The 22,863-nt window shown below is 43.7% G+C and overlaps 3 protein-coding genes and 1 long non-coding RNA gene across 4 annotated transcripts; 3 read left to right on the top strand and 1 right to left on the bottom strand.

Annotated features, from left to right (window-relative positions):
* Nucleotides 1–2,667: 2,667 nt before the first annotated feature.
* Nucleotides 2,668–5,038, top strand: LOC129597344 (BTB/POZ domain-containing protein 3-like). The gene is made up of 10 exons (XM_055494831.1): nucleotides 2,668–2,946; nucleotides 3,072–3,194; nucleotides 3,271–3,430; nucleotides 3,512–3,696; nucleotides 3,959–4,094; nucleotides 4,222–4,318; nucleotides 4,385–4,490; nucleotides 4,566–4,723; nucleotides 4,813–4,877; nucleotides 4,940–5,038. Exons 1-10 carry the CDS (start codon nucleotides 2,786–2,788, stop codon nucleotides 5,036–5,038), a joined length of 1,290 nt encoding a protein of 429 aa, XP_055350806.1. The 5' UTR covers nucleotides 2,668–2,785.
* Nucleotides 5,039–11,630: 6,592 nt separating this feature from the next.
* LOC129597317 (uncharacterized) lies at nucleotides 11,631–15,098 on the top strand. Its single transcript, XM_055494801.1, has 6 exons — nucleotides 11,631–12,050; nucleotides 12,602–12,657; nucleotides 13,098–13,154; nucleotides 13,343–13,475; nucleotides 13,533–13,768; nucleotides 14,613–15,098. The coding sequence occupies exons 1-6, from the start codon at nucleotides 11,894–11,896 to the stop codon at nucleotides 14,754–14,756; spliced, it is 783 nt and encodes a 260-aa protein (XP_055350776.1). The 5' UTR covers nucleotides 11,631–11,893; the 3' UTR covers nucleotides 14,757–15,098.
* Nucleotides 15,099–17,304: 2,206 nt separating this feature from the next.
* Nucleotides 17,305–18,194, bottom strand: LOC129597355 (uncharacterized). Its single transcript, XR_008691557.1, has 4 exons — nucleotides 18,047–18,194; nucleotides 17,832–17,967; nucleotides 17,465–17,561; nucleotides 17,305–17,400 (listed from the first exon to the last, which is right to left on the bottom strand). It is a non-coding gene; the product is annotated as an uncharacterized LOC129597355 (long non-coding RNA).
* Nucleotides 18,195–20,666: 2,472 nt separating this feature from the next.
* Nucleotides 20,667–22,819, top strand: LOC129597353 (uncharacterized). Its single transcript, XM_055494840.1, has 5 exons — nucleotides 20,667–20,682; nucleotides 20,785–21,049; nucleotides 21,637–21,960; nucleotides 22,170–22,285; nucleotides 22,360–22,819. The coding sequence occupies exons 2-5, from the start codon at nucleotides 20,815–20,817 to the stop codon at nucleotides 22,555–22,557; spliced, it is 873 nt and encodes a 290-aa protein (XP_055350815.1). The 5' UTR covers nucleotides 20,667–20,682; nucleotides 20,785–20,814; the 3' UTR covers nucleotides 22,558–22,819.
* Nucleotides 22,820–22,863: the final 44 nt, after the last annotated feature.

Here is a 22,863-nt window from a genome sequence, read left to right as displayed (position 1 = left end):
GCCTATGGAGTTTTAAATGACAGCTCGCGCAGAGTACTCAACGGCTCCGTAAGCGGCATGCTAAATTCAGATGGCTGCAGAATGGTTCATTTTCAGATATACTGCACTTGCTTGGTACCAAAAAATTCTTTAGAATTTTATCTTTCTTTTTATATCGTTTTCTTGTGAATCAACAACTAAAACCTACCAGAACGATTGTAAAGTTTCACGATTTGGCAGCTGCAACCGTTGTGCTTCTCGCCACTGCCATCGAGGGTGGTTGCTATATCGCAGACGTCAACGGTAGGCATTACGATATCTCAGCCTTCTACCGTCAATCCTACCGTCAAACGGTCCGGTAAGGGTACGCCGTGATGACGTGCAAGAGCCTACCGTATATCGTACCGTCTATCGTGGGTCCATTTTGTGTTGCGATAAGAATCTACTTTGTCGTCGGTGTGCGTGATACGAGTATTTACAAATCTGATTTACATAACTATAATAATTATGTAAATACCATATGTTGAGATCAGTCGTTGGGTGTATATTGCGCCATATATATATTACATTTAAAATCATCACTTTTTTTACCTAGAGGGACAAAATTTGTAATGGATCATACCTTTTGTGACGGATCCAATTTTGTCGCATTCGGACACCAACTGTGCGAACAAAAATTACGTTCTACAAAATTTGTTGTATCTGTTATCTGAATATCTTCAGTTAATTTTCAATTTGCCGATAAATAATTTAACATTAGCTACAGACATTCAGAAGACAGGATGATATTATTCTGCGTTCGAGATTACCTGCAACCGGAAGTTTGCCTTTCTAAATGTCGAATTCTTCATCCTTTAGTTGTGAATTTGAGGTAACCATTGATACATATGTAATTCTCTTTGTACCGTAAGTTCGACCAGTGAACATGAGCTGCATGCACACAGAGCGGTAATAAAACGTTAACGGTCATATATATTTATCAACAGCAACATTAGCCGAGCCATTAAAAATTTATAATACGTTTTTCATTCGACAAAGCTTTAAAAGAGAACATTTGCGGGCACACGCAGAAAAAAAATTAAGCAGGCACTCGCTCTGGACCCAGTTACCAACAATTATAATTGCACTACCGTATGATATTCCCCATTATATACAACGAGTACAATGCTCTGATGACAATATATATTTATTCAAAAACATTATAAGATGTGCGCATTATGATCAAAATAGATTGGCAAAAAGTACACAGGGAATAAAATGTATAGACAGGAAATATGGTATACAGGCTCATGTACAAAATACACGGTCAATCCGGCTTTTTTTACCGTAACCGTACCGTAGCCGTAGGAGCCGCAAGCCAAACCGTACGTAGCCGTACAGAAATTTAGTACTGTTTTCGGTCTCTACTGCGCGTACGCTACGAAACACGCGAGACCGCCGCACGTTAGGCATTCTCTGATACCGTGGCCACGGCATCGGCACGTAATCTATAGAGCACATTGCACTTTTTATCAGGCATGTGTCACCCAGCTGGTAAAGCTTAGTTTCCTGTTATTTTTAATGTGTATGTCGTAGAGATGGCAACGGCTTAGCCGGCTATTGGCCAGCCGGCTGACGGTTTTTGCAAGCCGTAGCCGACGTCAGGCCGGCTGCTTAAGCCGGCTGAGAGTTCAGCCAGCCGCGGCTTAGCCGGCGGCCGACTCGGCTGAAGCGGCTTGAACGGCGGCGTCGTTGTGCCGTTTTGGCGGTAAAGATGGCGCCACCGAGTCACTTTGCATCACATTTTCTTCGGCCGGCGCCTAATTTCTGTCGCTTTCGCTCGTGATATTGTTAAACTCGGCCGTCATGATGCCCTTTCAGTAGCAACGGCGCCATTAATTGTTAAAAATTAGGGAACTGTAACTCATGTCTCATTCAGACTCGGAATTCCCAAATAACCGCTGTTTTTTTTTGCTTCAAAAGTTTTTGAAAACCGTTTTTTCACAACATAAACGGAAAAACTCCTAATTTTTTGTGATTTAACGGCACTTTGCAACGTTATTTTAAAAATTTTGCGAATTTTTTTTATAGCGAGAATGTAAACGGCTAAGCCGGCCGCTAGCCGGCTAAGCCGGCTGGAAATTTTGGTCAGCCGCTCTAGCCGGCTGAGACTTCCAGCCGCGTTGAGTTAGCCGGCTAAGGGCTTCAGCCGGCCGTCAGCCGAAAGGTCAGCCGTTTAGCCGGCCGTTGCCATCTCTAGTTTGTCGTATCGTACTGATATAAAGGAGAATAATGTGCAATGGTGCACACTAGCGCTGTTTAAACACGGTTGCTATGAGCCTACGATGATTTATCGCCGTCCCGTCATCTGGCTGTCAACCGCCCCGAGACGACGTTAGGAAGTAAATTATGAATGGGTGTGCGCCACGCAGCGGCAGCTACGTGCTAGCCAATACCTCAACAACAACTCCCAAGTGAGCACTATGGCGCAGTTCTCTAGTTACTTACCATAATGCTGTATTCCGTTTTGATTCGTGAGTCACTGAGCTTTGGTTGCACTAGTTTTTCTGGATGTGTAGTGTTGACGAATTAAGATACTGCTGCCTGTTCCTTATCTGGCTGTTATAAGTATAATATTACGTGGTCTTAAGACTTAAAGTAAATCTTGTATGATAGCGTGCACGATATTTGACAGTCAGTACGTCTAGGATCCATCCTTTTAGCGTGGCATGCTGTTTCGTTTGTTCGAACTGTGAGCCTAGGTTCGCGAATTCCTGGCACTCTGGCAGTACCACTGCAGCAGATTTTTCACTCTGTTACAGTAACCATGTCTCGAAGTTCCATGGGGTCCCCCGACCGAGGTAACCGTGGCGAAGCCACTAAGCTTGCCGAGTGCATGAAACAGGTGTTGGCCTGTGGCGACATGAGCGATGTGCAGTTCGCCGTGGGACGTGATTATGGCGCAGTGCGGATCTTTCCAGCTCACAGGTGCTTGTTCTGTTGTTCATGCAACCCATAACTACGGTGGCAACTGCTCTACGCTGCCGTGGTGGGGTCCGTGGATGATGATTCTCTGCTCTTGGCAGTGTGCTGGATTCCATTGATTTTTGTAGAGTCATCATGGGTGCCCGTAGCGATGTGTTTCACAAGATGTTCTTTGGAAGTATACCGGAGAACTGTGCAGCTCCCGTGGATATACCGGATATTCTTCCCGACGCCTTCTCTAATATGCTCAGGTTAGTATATTCTTGAGCATTGCCTCCTGGAAATACAGCGCATGTTTATAAACAACGCAGTCTGTTGTTGGTGTAGCTACATCTACACGGATACCGTGAAGACTCTCAGCAAGGACAACGTATTCCAAACACTCGTTTGTGCTGACAAGTATGACATACCATCGCTGATGGAAAAGTGCACCCGCTTCATCATGGATAATCTCGACACGGATAACTGTCTGGAACATCTGGAGAAGGTTGGCTTCCTCGACAGTTTGGCCCAGTTTCCGTTGCCGTGAGCGGTTTTACTATTAAATTTATGGATTCTGTACTCGTAGATCATTCGTCATAAATGTACAGCACCCCGTGTCACGAAGAAGTGTCTACGTCTGATCGATGAATCGGCGGAAGGTATCTGGCTGTCGGATCACTTCTTGGCCCTCGGACAAGAGACGCTACAGAGTATTCTGCAGCGAGACACGCTCGCTGCGGATGAAGACACTATCTATTGGGCGGTCGAAAAGTAAGTACGAATTCTTCGCTAGTTCTCGTATTATAACTGTATCTGCAGTACATCTGCAATACGTGTACTTTGTGGACAAAAATTGTGGTTGTAACGGAAGTGCTGGCGCTGTGAGACTGCGAAATGTTTCACTACACCGTCTTGCGTCTGCCGAAGAATTTTAACTATCGAAGCAGGCTTAATTGCAGAATCTCGAGCTTCACGCTGGTTGTAAAATATGGTCATACTGGTAGTATTTTGAGCCGCCTGCCGTCGTTGGCAGATGGGCTAGTAGTGCCTGCAAGCAGCGGAATATGGAGGCTTCTGCCGTCAATCGGCGTGAAATACTGGGTCCGGCGTTGCATCTTATCCGCTTCCCGCTCTTAACGGAGGCACAGCTGATGGATGGCCCTGCTGAGGTGCGATTAGAGTACTGATCTTTACGACGTTAATAATCAGAATAGCGCGATCGTTTGATTCGCTCGAGACGGATGCAGGCAGTGCCTGGATGGCATAATTCTTTAACATCTTTTGGGGTTTGTCCAGACTGGTTTGTTGCTGCATTCGGAGCTACTGGATATCGTCCGTTTCAAGCACGCCGCAGTCAAACCGGAATTGCCGTTCTGCACGGTGCCCCGACAAAGTTAGCCTACCATGATGATTAAATTCACGATCATTTAGAAATTGTTTAATCGTGTCTGTTTGTCAGATGACCTGCGAACTGAGGGTATCATTAATTTCACGGTTCCGGATATTAGGAAGCTGGATGAGACTCACACGCTGAGCGATCCCATAACAGTCCGGAAGCTGCCTTGGTGAGCCGCAGGGAGATGTGGAAGCGCTGAAATCACGAAAACGTGTGTGAACTGTGAAGTACGATTATGTTGTAGGCGGATTTTGGTTAAGAAGCACATCAAGGAAGGATCCCCGTATTTGGGCTATTTTGTATGGTGCGGAGGTAGCCCAAAGTCGGCCTCCTGGAAGTGCCAAGCCGATGCGGAACTCCGTTTGCTACCATGGAAAGAGGGAGTGGCAACGGTTAAGAACTGTATGTGTTGCTTGTATCAGTGTTATGAGCCTCATTAAACCAGTGGCTAACTTTTTCGTAATAGTGTCACATTAATGTTTATGCTTCAGCTTTATCCCATGCGTTTTGCCAGAAAGTGATTGACTTTGGATACCCGGACTTTATCTCGTTCCAGGTTAGCTGTCTTAGGTGATCGAAATTCTTGATAAACATTGTCTATTTAAATTTGTTCGTTAGTATTTACTGGACTCGGAGAAGGGATATGTCAGTCCGGGACAGTTCGCGTTAAAGCTCCAGGTGAAGATTACTGCTCACGGTCCTGCTGGCGTTGAGTGATCGAGTTCCTCTTGGGCACATAACACATTCGATAAACTTAACACATGCACCCTAAAATCTAAATATGAACACGTGACTGAAGTATTAAAAAGGTGTTGAAGGTATAGGTTTGCAAAGGAATAATTGTTTCAAAGATTTTCGTGGTGAATTATTTTCCTATATATCCCATTGCCGGGACGGTGTCGGACGCGTAAATTAAATGTGTTCATTGCAAGAAACTCTTAACCCAGTATTGAAGTATAGAAGTATCTGTTCCGTTTGGATCGATTCGCTCTGGATTTTTGCATCAGATTTTACTAACTTTGTACAGAGGGCACATTTTGTCATTTTTTTGCGCTATTTGAAAGAATTGCCACCATAAGCTTTTTTAATTGTAATCATAGCAAGATAGCACCGGCGCAAAATTTCCACCCGGCTAACCGAACTGCCCACCTTCCGTGCTAGTCAACAAAGTGTTAAGAAAAGAGTAAACTAACCGACAGCACTGCGAAATGTTTCTTATCCATAGTTTATTAATAAGCCTGTTTTTAATTGTTTTCGATTGTATCGGAAAAAGAAGTCTATCACTAAGTTGCATCTTGATGATATTGTGTTAACAAAAAGATTTGTAAGTTTAAGTCTGATATTTCTGAGAGTGAGTAATCTAAATGACTGCCTATAACATACTGTAAGCTATGACATAATATTCACACTCATTGTGTTTGTCGTCTTGCAAAAATTACAGCGGACATTACGATGTTAAAAATATTGCTATAAATCACACAATACGCGTTCTTAGAGACACTTCCAAGGTTTATTCGCAAGAATATTCTTCTGATAGCATCGAACTCGTTCGTCATCATGACAACAGCAACAGTTAGTACCGGTTTCTGGTACGCACACCATAGGCCTATAAAGCGCAGGCGGCGGCTTATTAAGGCAGTGGCGCGGATTAAGATCATCGATCAGGTCAAAAGTCTTCCTTGTGTTCGTTGGGAGAGGAACAGTGGTGGTAGGAGTGGTGGGAGTGGTGGTCGGCTGGCTCGCACTCCAGCACGCAACCCATTCTGTATCCAGGCAGCAGTTACAGGTCGAACCACGCACGGGTTCGCAGTCGATGGGAAGCGTCGGCATGCAGTCCGGTTTTAGAAAGAGTAAATCGAAAAATGCCGTTGCTGTCAGAAAAAGAGAAAAAATTACTCTCGCAATCAGACCGGCTCACATAACCTTCACAGATGCGCAAAGCTGGCCCTTACCGGGAGGTGTTAGCGCTGCAAAGGTCACCAATATCAACACTCCCAAAATTCCCACTTTCGATAAACGTACAACCATTCTGACTGCTGTTGCAGAGAGTACAGTAACACAATTCACGCAAAAATATTTTAGAGCGCACACAATGTACACCGGCCAACTATGTACATATATTGCGAACAGGATTAAGAGAATTCCAATGCATTTGAAACGACCAGAATGTCTGGGCTTATATTTGCAGTGAAGTTTCCGTACCAAGCTCTTACGGTGTCTATGCAGTCCGTAATCCGTTTAGAGTGGTAATGCTGACTACGCTTGTACAGAACTCGCATTCCGGGTCGACATGTTCCTGGGAACAAATTCTCAAGTGGCCAGACGTGGCTGCTTTGTACAAATTTGAAGTTTGAAAAACAAGTTGAAGTGCGACTATATTCTAAGAAAATACTGGTCAAGAATCATACGAAGGCAAGAACTGCTTATTTGGGCTATTTTTTATGGTGTGGAGGTAGTGCGAAGTCGGCCTCCTGGAAATGTCAGGCTGATGCGGAGCTCCGCTTGCTACCATGGAAAGGGGAAGTGGTACCGGTGAATAACTGTATGTACTGTATCATACAGCACCGTATTCTCTGCAGAAGCGTATCAATTTTCTGAGTCCTATAACCATCGGCTAAAAGTGTCACATGTGTCGCCATGCCTTTTCATAAAAGTGTTACATTTTGTTCGTGCTTCAGTGATACTTCGAATGCTGCCTTATATGGGCTCCCTTATATTACTCTCCTTATCTGGGCTCCCCGAGCAATATGAGCAACCCTCTACATGGGCGGTTACGTTATTACTCGCACTTTCGCAGTTTTATCAGTGTTAACTGCTATGACTGACTGAAAATTTTTATTTATTTAAAATACGTATTTTGCCAGTACTTTCGTAGCATTTTTCAGTTTGTTAATTGGCAAATCCGGTTGAAATTAATGAAAAATATATATAAATAATATTTATAAATATAATTCGGATGTGAAATTTCGGAATTCTTTGGTGTGCTCACTGGTAAATCCGACTGAAAGAAGTACAAAAGGGTTCTGCAGTCAACTTCTGCTATAAATCCGATAAATTAAATTTGACGGGTATTGCAAACTAGCCGGGAGCCCAGATAAGGGAGAGTAATATAAGGGGAGCCCATATAAGGCAGTATTCGAAGTATACAATGCGAGCAAGAAAGGAAGCTAGCACTGATCAACCTGCCTCAGCGGGCAAAAAAGGCTGTTCGCTGGCTTTTTAACATAGACCGTAGCCTCCTCATTTAGTCAGACTGTATATAAGCTACAGTACAAACAAGATACAGGTACTGTATCATAAATGCATAAAAGTATTTCACAGAGGAATCATAATTATTTATGTTCTTACCTTCTTTCTTTATTGTTTAAGAGCTACATGACTTTCTTTAGTTGAACAATCGTTCCTTTGTCAATCGTTCCTTTGTCAATCGTTCCTTTGTCAACAATCGTTCCAGTTATGTCTCAAAATTCCGCACAATCCACGGCTACGGAAAGTCGCGCCGGAGTGGCGAAGGTTGCCGACCGTGTAAAGGACATCTTACTCTGCGAAGACATGAGCGACATTCGATTCGCGGTGGGACGCGATCACGGCGCGGTAAAGATCTTTCCAGCTCACAGGTGAGCGCTAGATTTGTGTTAGCAGTTGATGGGTCCTCGCTCATGAGCCATGATGGCCAAATTCATGATGGCCAAGTATCTCATGCGCTCTGCAAGAAAGAGGCTGACTGGGGATTTGTGGAATTTATTTCGTTCGAGGTAAGGTGTCTTGGGCTTTTTACTCTATGATTTCAAGCTGAACTTTGTCACGTAAATTTGTACTGTACCCGTAGAGTTTACTGGACCCGGCGAAGGGATACGTTAATCCTGCCATTCCTGCGCACTTTTCGCTATTACTATTCAGGGTTACACCGGAGATGAGTAAACGAGTTGCTCAAGGGCACGATCCATGAAACGTTATAAATGAGCACTAAATATGAATAATTGTTAGAAACAATAAAAGCCACTAAACGTTTAGGTATGCTCGCGCACCATCGTACGAAATAATTGTTCCCTTTTTCTTACTTTTCCTGTATGTCCAATTGCCATGACGATTTTAGACGGGATGTCAGTAAATGTTATGTAAAGGAGCAGTGATTTAACTGCATAATCTTGCTATGGTTTGTGATAGTAAGTATTTTCGGCAGTGTTCTGATCGCCGGTTATTAACGGCCTCACGAGCTAAGCGGCAAAGGTCGTAACCGCCATTCTGTGGTCCTTTTTTAATTACTGCATTATCCGAGTGTGTATACCATGTGCGACAGCGTTGCAAAATTTATTACCGAATACCACTGTCTTATTTAAAGGTGTTTTATTTTGCGTTGTGATATTTATCAATAAACATCTTTGTCAATAAACTGCATTCCTAATTACTTATATCGGAATACTAACTAAGCGCACCAAGTTTTGTTGATATGGTGGTAACAAGACTGTTGTTAACGATAAGTTTAAGGCATTCATGAAAGTATAACCTAATTGACTGCTTACGTTACTGAAGCCATATAATATAACCTAGGATGTATTCGACTCTTGCAACATTTTCAGCGGGACATTACATTGTTAGACATATTGCTACAAATCCAATATTCGTTCTTAGAGGATTATTCGCATTTCCAAGGGTTTTTCGCAAGAACATTCTTCTGATAGCATTGAAAACGTTCGTGACCCTGACAACAGCAGCAGTTGGTACCGGTTTCCGGCACGCACACCATAGGATTATAACGCGCAGGCGGAGGCTTATTAAGGCAGTGGCGTTTATTGAAATCATCGACCAGGCCACCAATCATCGTTGTACTCTTTGGGAAAGGAATGGTGGTAGTGGGAGTGGTGGGCGGCTTGTTGGCCGCATCAAGACACGCGTACCAGTCATCTGATGGCCATGTTGCTGGGCAGCAGCTGCAAGTCGAACCATATACCGGCTTGCAGTCAGTCGGAAGTGTGGCTACGCAATCCGGGTTTTGAAAGACTGATGAGAAAGCCGTCGCTGTCCAATATAAACATCCAGAAATCACTCTTACAATTACGCTCATATGACCTTTGCACATTTGTGCAGTTGGCTCTTACCGGGACGTGGAAGAGCTCCAAAAATCAGCAGCATCAACACTCCCAAAATTCCCGCATTCGGTAAACGCACAATCATTTTGATCTCTGGGGCACAGGGTAGTGTGACAGGACCCACACAAAGTTTGGCTCCAGATTTGCGCTAAAGCACTGCAGACAAATCACACCAGATAAATGTACCACACGCAGTATCAGAAAACGGCCAGAACATCTTCGCTTATATCTGCAGTAAAGTTTCCAACTTTCCGCACCCAACTCTGATGGTGCTTTCAACGTCCGTAAACCGTTTAGAGTGGTAGTGCTGACTACGCTCATGCAGAACTCGCATTCCGCGCCGACATGTTCCGGGAAAAAATTCTCAAGTGGCCCGACGTGGCTGCTTTATACAGTAAAATATCCTGACTAATTCAAGTGGAGGAGATATTTGTCCGATCGAATGGGACAAATGCTGATACTTAACACATTTCTAGAATTTCAGTGTGTAATGCAAATTCAAGCATTCCATTGTAAAAACTACTACGCAAAGATCGATTGAGTGTGGCAGTTAAATTTTGTCTTTCCGCGATTTCCCACCGTCAAGAAGAAATTCGCGTTGAAGTCAAAGTCAGATAAAAGCAAAAAGGATGCACAGCCGAATAGAGAGAGTACTGTAGACTAAAGGTCAAAGCGCATATGTTTTGGAAACTGTAGAAACACGGAACCGAAAGCAAACAAAAATTATTATGTTGCTATCAAAAAATTCTCTCGGTCATGAAAAACAAAGGAAAAGCACAGGCAAACCTTTGCAAAACATTGAAAGTTGAACAGTGTTGAGCACTACAAAAAACCACCAAAAAAGTGAAAAACCGTTGTACGGTAATTCTTCTCAATGAAGAATACACACGTCTTCCCGCCCTGAAGGAGCGTGGATGTACACTAGCGATCCGGAGGACACCACCGGCCAGTCCAGCCTATTTCGGATACGGACGGATCTATTCCTTTATAGCCGGTTTGATTTTCTCGCTGTATGTAGTTGCAGCAGATACGATCATCCTACAACATGTTTCATCGGTAGCTTTCAACTTGTTGTGTAACTTCCATTACTACTTTATCAGCAAAGCATCAATTTTTATAAATGATAGTTACGGCTCATATAATCAGAAGGTTACAGTTTTATTTTAAGAATTTCGCATCTATCCCGAGCTAACTTCCCAGACCTAATTATTGTGAATGGCAACCAAGTTATCCAGTACATCACGTACCGTACAGAACAGATAGTACGGTGTTACCCCATACTTAGTGCAAATGCCTACCGCGGGCGGCTACATAAAACGCACACTGTTTCCGGCGGAAGTGTCTCTAGGTGTACCGCCCTCGTGCGATGCTCTGTTTCAACACGCATTACGATTTACGACACAATCTATTAGATTGTGTTCGCCTACACAACGATAAGACGGTCCGGTGTACGATACGATGCAGCACCGTACCGTAAGCATATCGTCGGTAATTTATAGTGTTCGTTCTCATCACAGGCGACAAACGATAAACGTTATACGGTCGAATGTTGCCTCCGAAGTGAAATGTAAAAAGTTTCAGTAACCCTTGGGGCTTGTTTGTGCTAAACTGCTTTTAGTTGTGAACCCGATGAAACTAAATTATAAATTATTGTTTTGACACCAAAGCTGCTAGATTTGAGCGCCAGTGAGCGTTGTTATGAACATTTGAAGTTAAAACAGGCGTCTACGGAGTTCGAGTAAAAAGTTCGCGCTGAGTACTCCAACAACGCCGTAGGCTTTGCATGGTAAATTGAAACAGCTGCAAAACCATTGGTTTTTGAACAAACTGCCCTCACGTGGTATCAAAAAACTTATTTTAATATTGTCTTTCTTCTGATTTACTCCGTTTGTTAATCAAAAACCATTCGAACTTATTCTGATACCTCAAAAGTTTCGTGAGTTGGCACTTGTAGCCGTGCCAGTCGATGCAATCGCCACTAAGAGCGGTTGCTATTTCGCAGGGCTTAACGGTAAGCTTGACGATAGCTTTGCTTTCTATCGTCAATCCTATCGTCGAACGGTCCGATAAGGGTACGCCATGATGACGTGCAAGAGCCTATCGTATATCGTACCGCATATCGTAAGCCTTTTTGCGCTTGCGAACACAATCTAATTTCTTCGAAGGGATTCTCGAACGGTACTAACTAGTACTAGTAAGTTATAAGTAACAATCTACTCTTTGATCTGTAATCTTTCCTCAAGAGCCTACGATTGCACTGCTGACAAACCATATTTTTCTTGGCTTATTTTCCAATAGGATTTCGAGAAGGCCGACGTCTTCTGGTGGGAACTGGCTGTAGCGCGAGAAAGTCGCTCCGAAGCTCATTTCGAATGCCGTCCTCTCTCAGCTGACTGTATTATTAATTTTGAACCTTGCTTGGTTTTATCCATCCTCTTGGTTCTGCCAGTGGAACGAACACGTTAAGCACGTTGGTGGTGCAATGCAGTCACCAGCCCCGAAATCGAAGGGGGAGATCTTGCAATATTTTCCCAACCTGATCGGCTATGTTCGGATTGTGCTGCTGGTTATCGCTTGGCTCAGGGGATCCTCGCCGTGGAGTTTCATCCTGCTCTATTGCGCATCCATAATCCTTGATGGTAAATTCCTCCGCTGCTGTAGTGCTGCTGTAACCGGTGAAGTATCGTGTAATGCACACTGGGGAAAAATCGATAAATCTCCTTGTGCACTTTGTTGTGCATTTCGATAATAAGGGTGTAATATGATTTTTACTTATTGTTCCACAGGAATTATTATATTAAAATTCAGCATGTTTAATTGTTAATCCTTATGCGTTCCAAGAAGTGGAATAATTACAGTTCAACAAACATATGCCCGAAAGCATAAAATTTCGAAAATTTGGAAAAGGTGTAAGAATTATCATTATGATGAAGCTGTGGTTTATGTTGTCATGTTTCAGCCACAGTTATTGTGATTATTTAAATTACTTTTAGAGAACTCGCTTTGCAGTTCTAATTATAACTTGCAAGAAGCATCTTGCAGTACTTTTTGGTATATCTGATTGCATTCGTAATGTGCAAAACGACTTCTGATAATATCAGAAGTCGTGTTATGTGTTTACGATACGCGTACAACAACGAAATCTTCGTTATGGATTCATGATTTTATGAAATTTTATTTTATTCTTTAGGCATCGACGGTTGGGCTGCGAGATATTTTAAACAAGCATCAACATTCGGAGCTTGGGTACGTACGATATTTATGAATCTGGTCGAACTTGTGACAGTAAAATTTGGCAAAATCAGGGATGCCTATTTCTAGAGTAAGGCAAGAAGATTTATAAAAACGAGCTGCATCGAATTTTGCTTTGCACTGTCTGCAGGATTTAATTATTTAACTACTGTAATAATTACTGGTAAAGTATTTTCATATTCGTATTACTTTTTCTTGGCGTACCCGTACTGCGGGCTGCTGATTCTAAAATGTTTTTAAATTCTTATGGTAAAAGAATTAGTTGCAGATTTTTTATGCCGTACGTGTATAGTTTTAAATTTTGAACTTTTGCATTTACTGAAATACAAAATGTGTGCATGCCGTAATTAGTATTTTGTACGCATTTGTACTTATCAGTACAAGTACAGTATTTCTGTTATATAGTCGTTTCACCATTTTGTCTGTGCTTGCAGATGGATGTCGTTATTGACATAATTGGACGACAGCTAATTTGGAGCCGCGTATCGAAGGTCAGCATTAATTGCCTCGTCCATAGCCATAATCCTGACAAAAGGTTTTGATTTTCTAAATTTAACAGCTGTATTATTTTTGTGTTTTTATGTTCTGTGGACAATTTAACAGAGCTATACAAATAAACGCATATTTCGCATCTGATAATTCTGATTCCGGTTTTTCTGTTGATGGATTTCCATTGTAGTATGGATGGCTGGTTGGATGCGTGGAGTGGCTAGTGTTTGTCTGCACACACCAACTGGGAGCAGCGTGGAAATCCTCCCATCCCGAAGAAGCCGTGTCGCTTCCCACGCCGGTGGCTTGTACCATGCAGAATGGTATGGGCGATCCATTTTTCTTTGAGGATTGATTTATTATTTATCCTTGCTTTCTAGGTTTTCGAAGTCGGCTGGGTGTGTTTACGATAGCGGGTTTGCATGTCCTTCCGGTGTGGCTGTTCATCCGGCGTCATCGCCTATTGACTCGTTTATTCTTCGGCCCCGCCGCCCGTGCCGTTTCCAAGTCCAGTATTCTGCCGGGCAACAACATTTACGAGCAGTTGTGGCGAATAACGGAGTACGGGGTGCTGTGGATGTTGATTCTCGGTCGAATTTGGTGTTTCTTTATTGAGGTATGCATAATTGTACACTGATATTCACACATATCGGGTTTGTTTGGGGTGCCCATGTAAAATAGACTGCAAACCATCTCTGCCTTCAAACCCTGGAACATTCGAAATATGTGAAGTATGTTAAGTACACAGTGTGATTCATAAAACATTCTGTATTGCATTCATGACTCAGTACATGCCACAAATTTCGCACATGCATTTCGTGTACATATGCAGGAGAACCTGCTTTCTCGCACTCACAGCAGAACTTTTGTCATTGTTTTCTGCCATTCTGTAGCCCGAAGATTTGTTTATACTGGCGTGAAAAACGTTTGTGCGCGCAGCATCCGGTTAGTAAGGCATTGGTGTTCACTGTTCATGCATTCTATGTATAAAGTTTAATCGCATTCATGTGTACCAAAAGTCTTATTGTGGGCCGATTTATGTAATTGTGCCCACTTTAGTATTAGGATCGTTTTTACACCGCACCACGGTTGTAGATTTTTTTCAAAATTAAAAGGATTTTTAAATTTCAGGAATTTGTTGTAATGTTTTTGAAATTAATTTTAAAATTTGAAGGAACTTGCGTAACGTTTTGGAACTTTCTGACAACCGTTACTTCCCAACGGGATGTCGCGCGTATAAGCGGTCTTCCCGCCATCTGTATACAAATCGTCGGGCTACAATCATAATAATCATAAAACAAGGCAAAAGTTTTTGGAAGTGCGCGAAAATAAAGATTTTCCGTACATGTACAGGAATTTTAGTACCATTTACCGGGTCACTTCCCTTAAGGAAGTACAGATAAGTAAGGCATAACTTTTGATATTTGATTTAATTTGTCTGACTTGATAATATGTTGCAGATGTGGTTTGTGTGGCAGCATGCCAAACTGCTTCTCTTAAGCGACATTCCCGAGGAGTACCGGACAAAAGCTAAAGTGAACGAGGAGCCCATAAACGAAAACGAGGAAGCTGAAGCAGCCAGTGATGATGAAGATTCCTTCTAACCGTTTACAGTCCAAAGTCCAAACCCCCCTTGTAATGTAGCGTCCTTGGATTACCCACTTAGTCCTGCACTTTTTCGTTGATCTTATTTTCATGGTGATACTTTGCGGTGCACTTTGCTGCTGTTTTTGATTTTATTAGTAAGGTAGAAATATTATACACGCTCCAAAGAAAACATCAATCGTCTCTATTTTTTTGCTGTTGATTATACCTAGCTTGTTGTGTGTTTGTTGTTTCCTGATTTACTATACAGAGTGCTGCGGATATTTCCTGTAGCGGACGTCGGTTAGTCTGGAATGTCCACAATTTTGAATGAGCAAGTTTACCGCTGTCTAAAATTAAAACCTGGCGTATCGAAGCAGTTACTGGTAGCCACTTTGAGTCTTGTTCTACGGCGATAAAATTATTGGCTCAAGCGAACGAAAACTACAGCTGAAACAATAACGAACAAATGTGCCGGACAATAAATTTAATGCGCACGGGCTTCCATGGCATGCGCCCTAATTCTGTCAACTCCATGCCGAAAAGTTTTCCCTACAGAAGAAACTACGTTACAAAAACTCTTTCAGGCTTTACTTATGTGTTCGCATCTGCAGTGCAGTGCAATTAGGTACCTGAACGTTACGTCTGATATAGTATTCGTCTGAGATGATTTACTAACTAGAACTATGACAAAATTCGGGCCAAGGTGCTTAGACGAGTAAAAGGACCAGCGCATTGTACTGATGTACATTAAATAAGCTGCATTGATATACAGTACTGTAAACTTGACACACATATGAAAGCCGCACTCTGCCAAAAAAGGATCGCCAAAAACAAAAGCTGTCCAGAAACATAAGAGTCTACAGCTGAACCCATCTTATCTAATTAGGTTAGCATAACTAGCTCTTATGCCACAGAAAATCTAGCAGCAAGAGCTTGTACAAATTCGTCAACAGGGTGCGTCGTTCACGCATGCACGGTCTCAAAACGCTTCCCCAAACAACTAAGAGTACATTATCCTTTAAGCGCTTCGTTACCCCCCCTCGATCATCCAGCACTGCAGTCGATTCACTCCATCCCAGCAGGAAGTTCAGCAGTAATCTGGATTTGCAGTTTCAGGGAAGAGTCAGAAGGATTTTTCTAGAAAATCAACCTATGTCAGCAATAGATAGCCAAAGGTTTCCCTGCGCAGAACCTCACCTCCATACATAAAGATAAACTGCGGGTATCCCCAGCCACATGGATTCTTATCGAACAAGTGGGATAGTTCTGCAAAATGATAAAGTTTAATAAAGACTCCGTTGTGTAGATACTAGATTCACTACATAGACTGTAACAAAGCTTGTCTAACAATAAGGAAATTGATGTGCAGTGTGCATACGTCTCTTAAACGATGCAACTCCCATTTTCCACGGCAGCAGGCAAAGTTCAGCAGTGGCCTGGCATGCCACAGGGTCCGATTTCTGGTAGCCATAACAATAAAGGAAGACGCCAAGAGAGACAGACCCACCGTCAGCATCACCCCCAAGTGACAGTAATTTGGAGCCAATGTCCTTTAGGCGCCCTCTCTTTGCAAACTGCACATATGACCGGTCTGGCATCGGTAAGTGAGTTATGTACTCGAAAGTGGAAGCTTGAAGCTTCCACTGGAAGATTGGTGCTTTGTTGGTCTTTGGTGGTGTCGCTACCGACCGCCAAGGCATAGGAGAGCAGTTGTATACAGTAGTGGGCACATGTGTACCGTTTCCGGTCGCGAAACATTATTTTCACTAGTTTTACTTAAATAAGGTGAAAACATACGAATTTACCCAGAAAAACGAAGACTAATTAACTGTGATCAGCTCACGAGCTCCAGGGTCACCAAAAATATCCCACAAAGAAATGACAAAAATCAAACAGACAAAAGGATTACTCCATTTCTCGATGCGCGAATGAAGGAAAACCTTGATGATGCTAAGAAAACTGTATCTCATATGTCCAAACACGCAATTGCACTCACTCGATCCCAACCGAACGGTCAGCAGCCACCTGAATTTGCAGTCTCAAGGAGAAGTCGCTAGGATTGACGTAACCATTCTCCGGATCAAGTAATTCCTGGGGAGACAAACTTATATGAACAACGAATACAGTGCGTGTGCAACCTGTAACTATGCGTTTGCGACAGAAGACAGAAATTTTCCGCGCACAAAATCCTGACCTCCATAGTGATAAACCTTAGGCCCCAGCAGCGTTTTTCCTTGTCGAACATCAGGGAGAAGGCTAAAAAATTTCGAAGACCACTTGCGGGGAATTTCATTCTGGGTTATCTCAGACATAAATAACCACGTAAGTGAGCGTACATTTCGTTACTGGGACAGTTTCCCTGCTCCATGGCAGCACGCGCACATCTGCATTAACGTGGCACGCCCAGGGAGTCAATTTCGAACCGCCACTGCAGCGCAGGTAGAGCTCCAGAACAGCAGATGCGCCGCGTTTGCCCATTCCAGCGCCAACAGACTTGCAAAACGATGCGTATCAATCGCGGCCACCTTCAGTCAACTCTAACCGCCACTTACCAAAACAGCTTTCGGACGGTTATCTTTTCGCTGAACGAATACGAGCACGCTTCTTGCAGCTCTCTGATATCGGGAATTGTGTAATTAATGACACCCGCAGCGCGTTCATCTAGACACCAAGTGATGTTAATAAACATGGATGCAATTTTATCAAACGCACACACGATCCTTACTTTGCCGAGGCTCCGTAGGGAATGGCAGCTGGGGTATGATGATGGCATGCTTGTAGAGGTAGATGTCCACTGCCTCCGAATACAGCAACAAACCGCTCTAAAACACACGCCTTGTTCCAGCATGTTTTGGGTAATTCCAACAAACTGAAAACTTATATATTACCCTCTCTATCCTTATATATACTACCCTCTCTATCCTTATATACTATCTCTATCCTTATATACTATATGGATAGAGATTTTGGTTGTTTTTTTAATGTTTAAATTTTAACTGTAAAGTAGTGTGCCCGCGCTTGCACTTTTGTTGTTATGGCGGCTATTGCCCAATAAACAATTACATATACTACCCTAGTGGTAAAGACCGCACCTTGACAGGCCCATCCCGCAGCTGAGTGTCGGTCAAAAGAGGGAATCGGACTAAATACAACATGTCGCCCAATACTTCCCTTAGGTTGGCGGAGCAAGCTTCCATGTCCTTTTGCGTGCACATGTTGGTAGCCCACCTACAAGACAACGGCTGATCGGTCATAGATAAACAGGCTCACCTTTCCGGATCTCTAAAAAGCTATTGGGAATGCTTACTTGGTAACAGAAGAACAAATGGTATGTTCGTTGGCGGTTAAAGTATCCCGTTGAAGGATGGCTTGAAGAGCTTCTGGTCCGATTTGACAGAACTCATTCGACCGCCAGATGGTTGTCGCTGATTCATCAATCAAAGACAAACACTTCTCGAGAATACTCGGCGAGGCAAGGACATTGTGCATCACCTACAAAAACCCAGGTTCTTGCGAAAGCAGAACCGCTCAGTGTAGCAAAAAGCTCCCAACCATCGATACAACTTACCGTGTCCAGAATCTGCAGGCAGTTGTGGGAGTTGAGCGTGCCCAAGACGAAGTCAGTGCACAGCACTACCAGCAACGGTAGATCGTACTTGTCAGCGCACATTAATGTGTGGAAGACGTTTTCGTGGGTGAAATCCGTTACGGCGTCGGTGTAGACGTAGCTGTACGATATGCTGCCTCGTTATGAAACATTCGCTGCACTGGCAACGAAATATCGTTACGTCAGACTACCTGAGCATATTAGCGAAGGCCTCGGGATGAATGTCGGGAATGTCGATGGGAGCTGTGCTAGTCTCCGGCAGACTTCCATGGAACATGGTGTGAAACACCTCGCTACGCGCACTCAAGAGAAGTCTACACACACAGCGATTATCATGGGACGAGTTAACACACTGTTTTCGACCAGCAACTGAGCAAGCACCTGTGTGCTGGAAAGAGCTGCGCCACGCCATAATCACGCCCCACCGCGAACTCAACATCGCTCATTTCTCTACGAAGGAACAGGTGTTTGATGCATTCACCCATCTTCGCGAACGCACCGCGGCTTTCTGGGTACGATGATGGCACGGAATTTCCAGACATGAGTGATCAAACTGGCTAACGTTCAGAACACAGCCAGTTTACGAAATCCAATGCACAAAAGCGCAGCAACAGTGATTCACTATGCAGCGCACACTGCTGGTCTCCACATTCCAGATTCAGAAAGATCTGTAGTACTGAGTCTACTGACTCCTCGTACCATGGATATTGGATAAACTTTCTCAAGAAATTATCGGAAATCAGAAACTAACACTACTAAAGAGTAAAGAGTCAAAGATACACCGTACACGTATTGATATTGCAGTTTTATTGCCAGCGAATCGTGCCCCGCACCTGCGGGCGGTCAACCACCCAGAACTCTAATGCGTAGTTGCCATCACCCAGCAAGTGGCAGTTTGGCATTGATTGGTGTTCGGCGGCCTCTCTTTGAACACTGCACCGACACTCGTGGCTCTTTGCCGACATTTGGCAAGTACAATATAAAGCGCATGCCCTACAGGAATATGGGAAGGTTGGTGCTGTATTTGTGGAGAAAGCGCTCCTCATATGGAAGGTTTTTTGAAGCGCGGGTTTTGGGCTCAAGATGGTAACCATAATATCCTAATACAATGTTCCCCAGCACGCAACGTTGGGATATTCTTACGATTGAAAAAGCTAATTATGGCGAGGAAGCCAAAGTTATGGCAGTCACCCTTCGTTGCGTAGAGACATTACTGTAAAAATAACCAACGCCCAGCGATCAAGCGTTGTTGTATTCGCTCGACGTACGCGCACTTTTCGTTGCTGCAGTAGAAAGCATGAGTTTAGAGTGCGACATCTTGCGGTATCGGGTATTTCGCAATGGATCTCCGAATAGCATCTAGCGAATCGCTTCGATGGATGGATTTATCGGACGGCAGCTTTCCGATTACTGTGAATCTGCGATCTGCTGTGCCGCAGTAATCCATGGTTGTTGCGTCCTCGGTAGTTTGTATTTCACATTCTGGCTGCCGTTATTCTATTTTGCAAAATCAATAAAACCTTGGAAGTATGAAAATTAATACTATTATTATGTACCTCCCAACCTAATACCGAATCGAGCAAATGCTATACATCCAGTGCTACGATTCGCTCCCGTATTGCGCGCACAGTTTGCTCAACTTTGCAGGGACCTGTAACATGTACAAGAGCATTCGTTAAAAACAAGAGAAAAAATTTAAAGGATTACGCGCCATTGACATAAGTTTGCGATTGATCGACTGGCGGAGAATTTTTGGCAGTACCGTTATATACTTCTGAGTTTCCCGAGTTTCCCCAATTACAGTCACCATGTGATGCCAAGGTGGGCATCATGCATGCAGTGCAGTATGCAACATGCATACGCAGGCAGCCATACGTTAAGGCTTATTTATGCGTTACGGGTTCTGATGGAATTGTTATTCTACTACAGCAATTAAGGTTAATACTCCCATTAATCACTGCCGCATAGGTAGGTATTTTTTTACGTCGATCGCATGACTGTTGTGAAAGTGCACGCGGTTATGTCTTGCACTGTACACCAGCAGTCGCAACAGTTTAACTTCGGTGCGTTTCAAAATATTATATGTACGGTGCAGCACCCCCTTTCTTCTTAAAGTCGGCCTGGTTTGGATGTACTAATTTATCATTTAACATGAATTTTGTGATGACCCTTCTTTGTGTCGGTATGAAAATATTTGAAAATATCTTTGACATCGAATCAATAATGCACTATTCTGCTTAATAGCTGCATTTGGCTTTCCAAAATGCTCAGCGCAACAGTGTTCACCGTCTCTCCCCACCAGGCTGCAAGGAATCGGCGGAGATGATCCCCGACAAGTAGGATTAATTTAAGCAATGGCATTATCTGGAGTTATTGGCATTTGGCATTATTGGCATTATTGAAATTTGGCTTTTAATGGAGCTTCACGTTATTATTAGGCGTTCGGCCAATGGTATTCATACCGTCAAATGGGCGGAACCTATCCCGCTACAGTAGAGATAAGTATCCAGAGCATAGCGCCATATGCGGATCCGGTTACCAGCGCACCGGGATATCTGCAATGGTGGCAGATCAGACGTCTCCAGAATTCAACCGACCCATCCAGTTTATCATTTTGCCCAACCCAGCACTGGACAGGATCTTATACTTCCAGTGGACAACAAATCGGAGACCTTGGCGGACCCAATGACAACTACATTATGCGTGCGTATGCTTGCCAGTAACACTTAAAAGCGACCGGTCTTAAGAAGAAGTTATACCGTGTTCTTGGTCTGAGCGGCAGAATCGCTTGTGCGCGATGCAAACAACGTTGACAGCAGAATCGTTACTGTACAGCTTATAACAATCAATAACTTTTTTGCAACTCGCTATCGGCCATACTGAACTCATGTGGTTCTCGATTACAGATAAGACAGCATTCTTGCCGTATGAGCAATTTGAAAAATCAGTTTTTCGAAACCTGACAATGATATAACTTCTTAAAAATACCATAAAATGCCCGCCAATACAATGTTTCGTATTCGAGGTGCTTTTGCTTTATCCAGCTAGGCCTTTCCAGAAAACGAGCGACCCGTATAAGGGCGGTGTAACTATAACCGGCGTAGAGTGATGTAACACACACATCTATCGCAGACTCATGGTGCCGTTTCAGTTGTGAGATATGGTGGATGCAGCCATACGGTAGCAGCTTCAGTGCACAAATGCGGTAAACCATTACCGCTCTACCGTACAATCTACTGTAATTTTGACAATCTGTTTCTTAAAGCAATTACTGTAACCGAATGTCGCAGGTCCAACGGATTTCGTGGTTCTGTACCACGATTACCAAAATCTTATGGTCAGCTACGGCTGCAGTAAGCCACGGGCGGACGGTGTCCATTGCGCGGCACCCACCATTATCGCGCAAACTCGGACGCGACCAGACCGGCTGTCGGCAGAGCAAATGGACAGTTTTGACAACATCATTAACTCCATATTTTCCAAATACTGCATTACAGTACAGAGTATACCCAGGGATGAGTGGGAGCCAAAGGGCCTGTGCATACCGGTAGAGCCACCGGGCTGCATTGGCGAGGATTATCGAGGCATGAGGAACACCATTGTGAACACCACAAGTAAGTAACCGCGGAAGCCGCTTGAACGAACGCCCAAACTAATGCGTAACTGCGCAGTTACCACTGGTCAAATAATAATATCGCAATAACGTGTACTTAAATACCGTGCGTTGAATTTAAATGACAATTAAATTAATATCGTAATAACAGTTGAAATAACATTTTACTTGAATCTGAAAGTAATTATGTGCGCGTATTGGCTACTCTAGGTTCATCGTCAACAGCAACCATTGCGGCATCGAGCTATGGAAGCAGTAACACCACGTCATCGATTTGCAAATGGCCAAATACAATGCCCTCCCCAGGAGTAATCAATAACACCCTGGTAAAAGCCCGAATCAGTTTACCTTATATATCAGAAACCGAAGTTGTACCCGGTTGGTTTTAAACTTTTGATAGATTAGTGGAACTTACTACGTGTACCGACGAATGTTCGCCCCCGAACCAGACCCGGTGAACATGGTAGCTGAATTCCACAATATTGGGCCATCTGCTTCTCCTCTGATTAGCGCTTCGGCGGCCAGCAGAATGCGCAGGCCGGTGTCTGCGATGCACCGGTGGTGGTGCACTGCATTCGCGCCAATCCACTACAGCTGACGTCGGCTGATCGTGCAGCGTTTGACGCCGTGGAAAATGGATTCTTCAATAAATTCGGATGCAGTGCCAATGATGTCTCGCTGTATTTTCGTACCGCTGATAAACTAATATGTCCCATGGGGCCGCCTACAAACTGTATGCAGAACCATATCACCGGATATCAACAAGTGTTGGATGCCTTGAATGTGGGAACCGGCTCTGGAGCCTTGGCCGGATCCGACGGAACTAACTGAGACATACCGCAGCTCTTTTTCTAGCGAATCAGTTTAGAGGTGGCATGAACGAGAATATGGCAAACGGGGCTCA

Source organism: Paramacrobiotus metropolitanus, unplaced genomic scaffold (genome assembly GCF_019649055.1).
Source record: "Paramacrobiotus metropolitanus isolate TYO unplaced genomic scaffold, Prichtersi_v1.0 Parri_scaffold0000103, whole genome shotgun sequence".
NCBI lineage: Eukaryota > Metazoa > Tardigrada > Eutardigrada > Parachela > Macrobiotidae > Paramacrobiotus > Paramacrobiotus metropolitanus.
Note: the sequence above shows the minus strand (reverse complement) of the source record. Positions and strands in the feature narration are given on the sequence as shown.

What these genes read in the sequence shown, in the direction of transcription:
- LOC129597344 (XM_055494831.1), top strand. Translation starts at nt 2,786, where the DNA reads ATGTCTCGAAGTTCCATGGGGTCCCCCGACCGAGGTAACCGTGGCGAA. An exon ending in CGGATCTTTCCAGCTCACAG is followed by an intron (nt 2,947 to 3,071) that starts GTGCTTGTTCTG and finishes TGATTTTTGTAG; the next exon opens with AGTCATCATGGGTGCCCGTA. An exon ending in GCCTTCTCTAATATGCTCAG is followed by an intron (nt 3,195 to 3,270) that starts GTTAGTATATTC and finishes TTGTTGGTGTAG; the next exon opens with CTACATCTACACGGATACCG.
- LOC129597317 (XM_055494801.1), top strand. Translation starts at nt 11,894, where the DNA reads ATGCAGTCACCAGCCCCGAAATCGAAGGGGGAGATCTTGCAATATTTT. An exon ending in CATCAACATTCGGAGCTTGG is followed by an intron (nt 12,658 to 13,097) that starts GTACGTACGATA and finishes CTGTGCTTGCAG; the next exon opens with ATGGATGTCGTTATTGACAT. An exon ending in TTTGGTGTTTCTTTATTGAG is followed by an intron (nt 13,769 to 14,612) that starts GTATGCATAATT and finishes AATATGTTGCAG; the next exon opens with ATGTGGTTTGTGTGGCAGCA.
- LOC129597353 (XM_055494840.1), top strand. Translation starts at nt 20,815, where the DNA reads ATGGGCGGAACCTATCCCGCTACAGTAGAGATAAGTATCCAGAGCATA. An exon ending in CAATGACAACTACATTATGC is followed by an intron (nt 21,050 to 21,636) that starts GTGCGTATGCTT and finishes CGAATGTCGCAG; the next exon opens with GTCCAACGGATTTCGTGGTT. An exon ending in CACCATTGTGAACACCACAA is followed by an intron (nt 21,961 to 22,169) that starts GTAAGTAACCGC and finishes TGGCTACTCTAG; the next exon opens with GTTCATCGTCAACAGCAACC.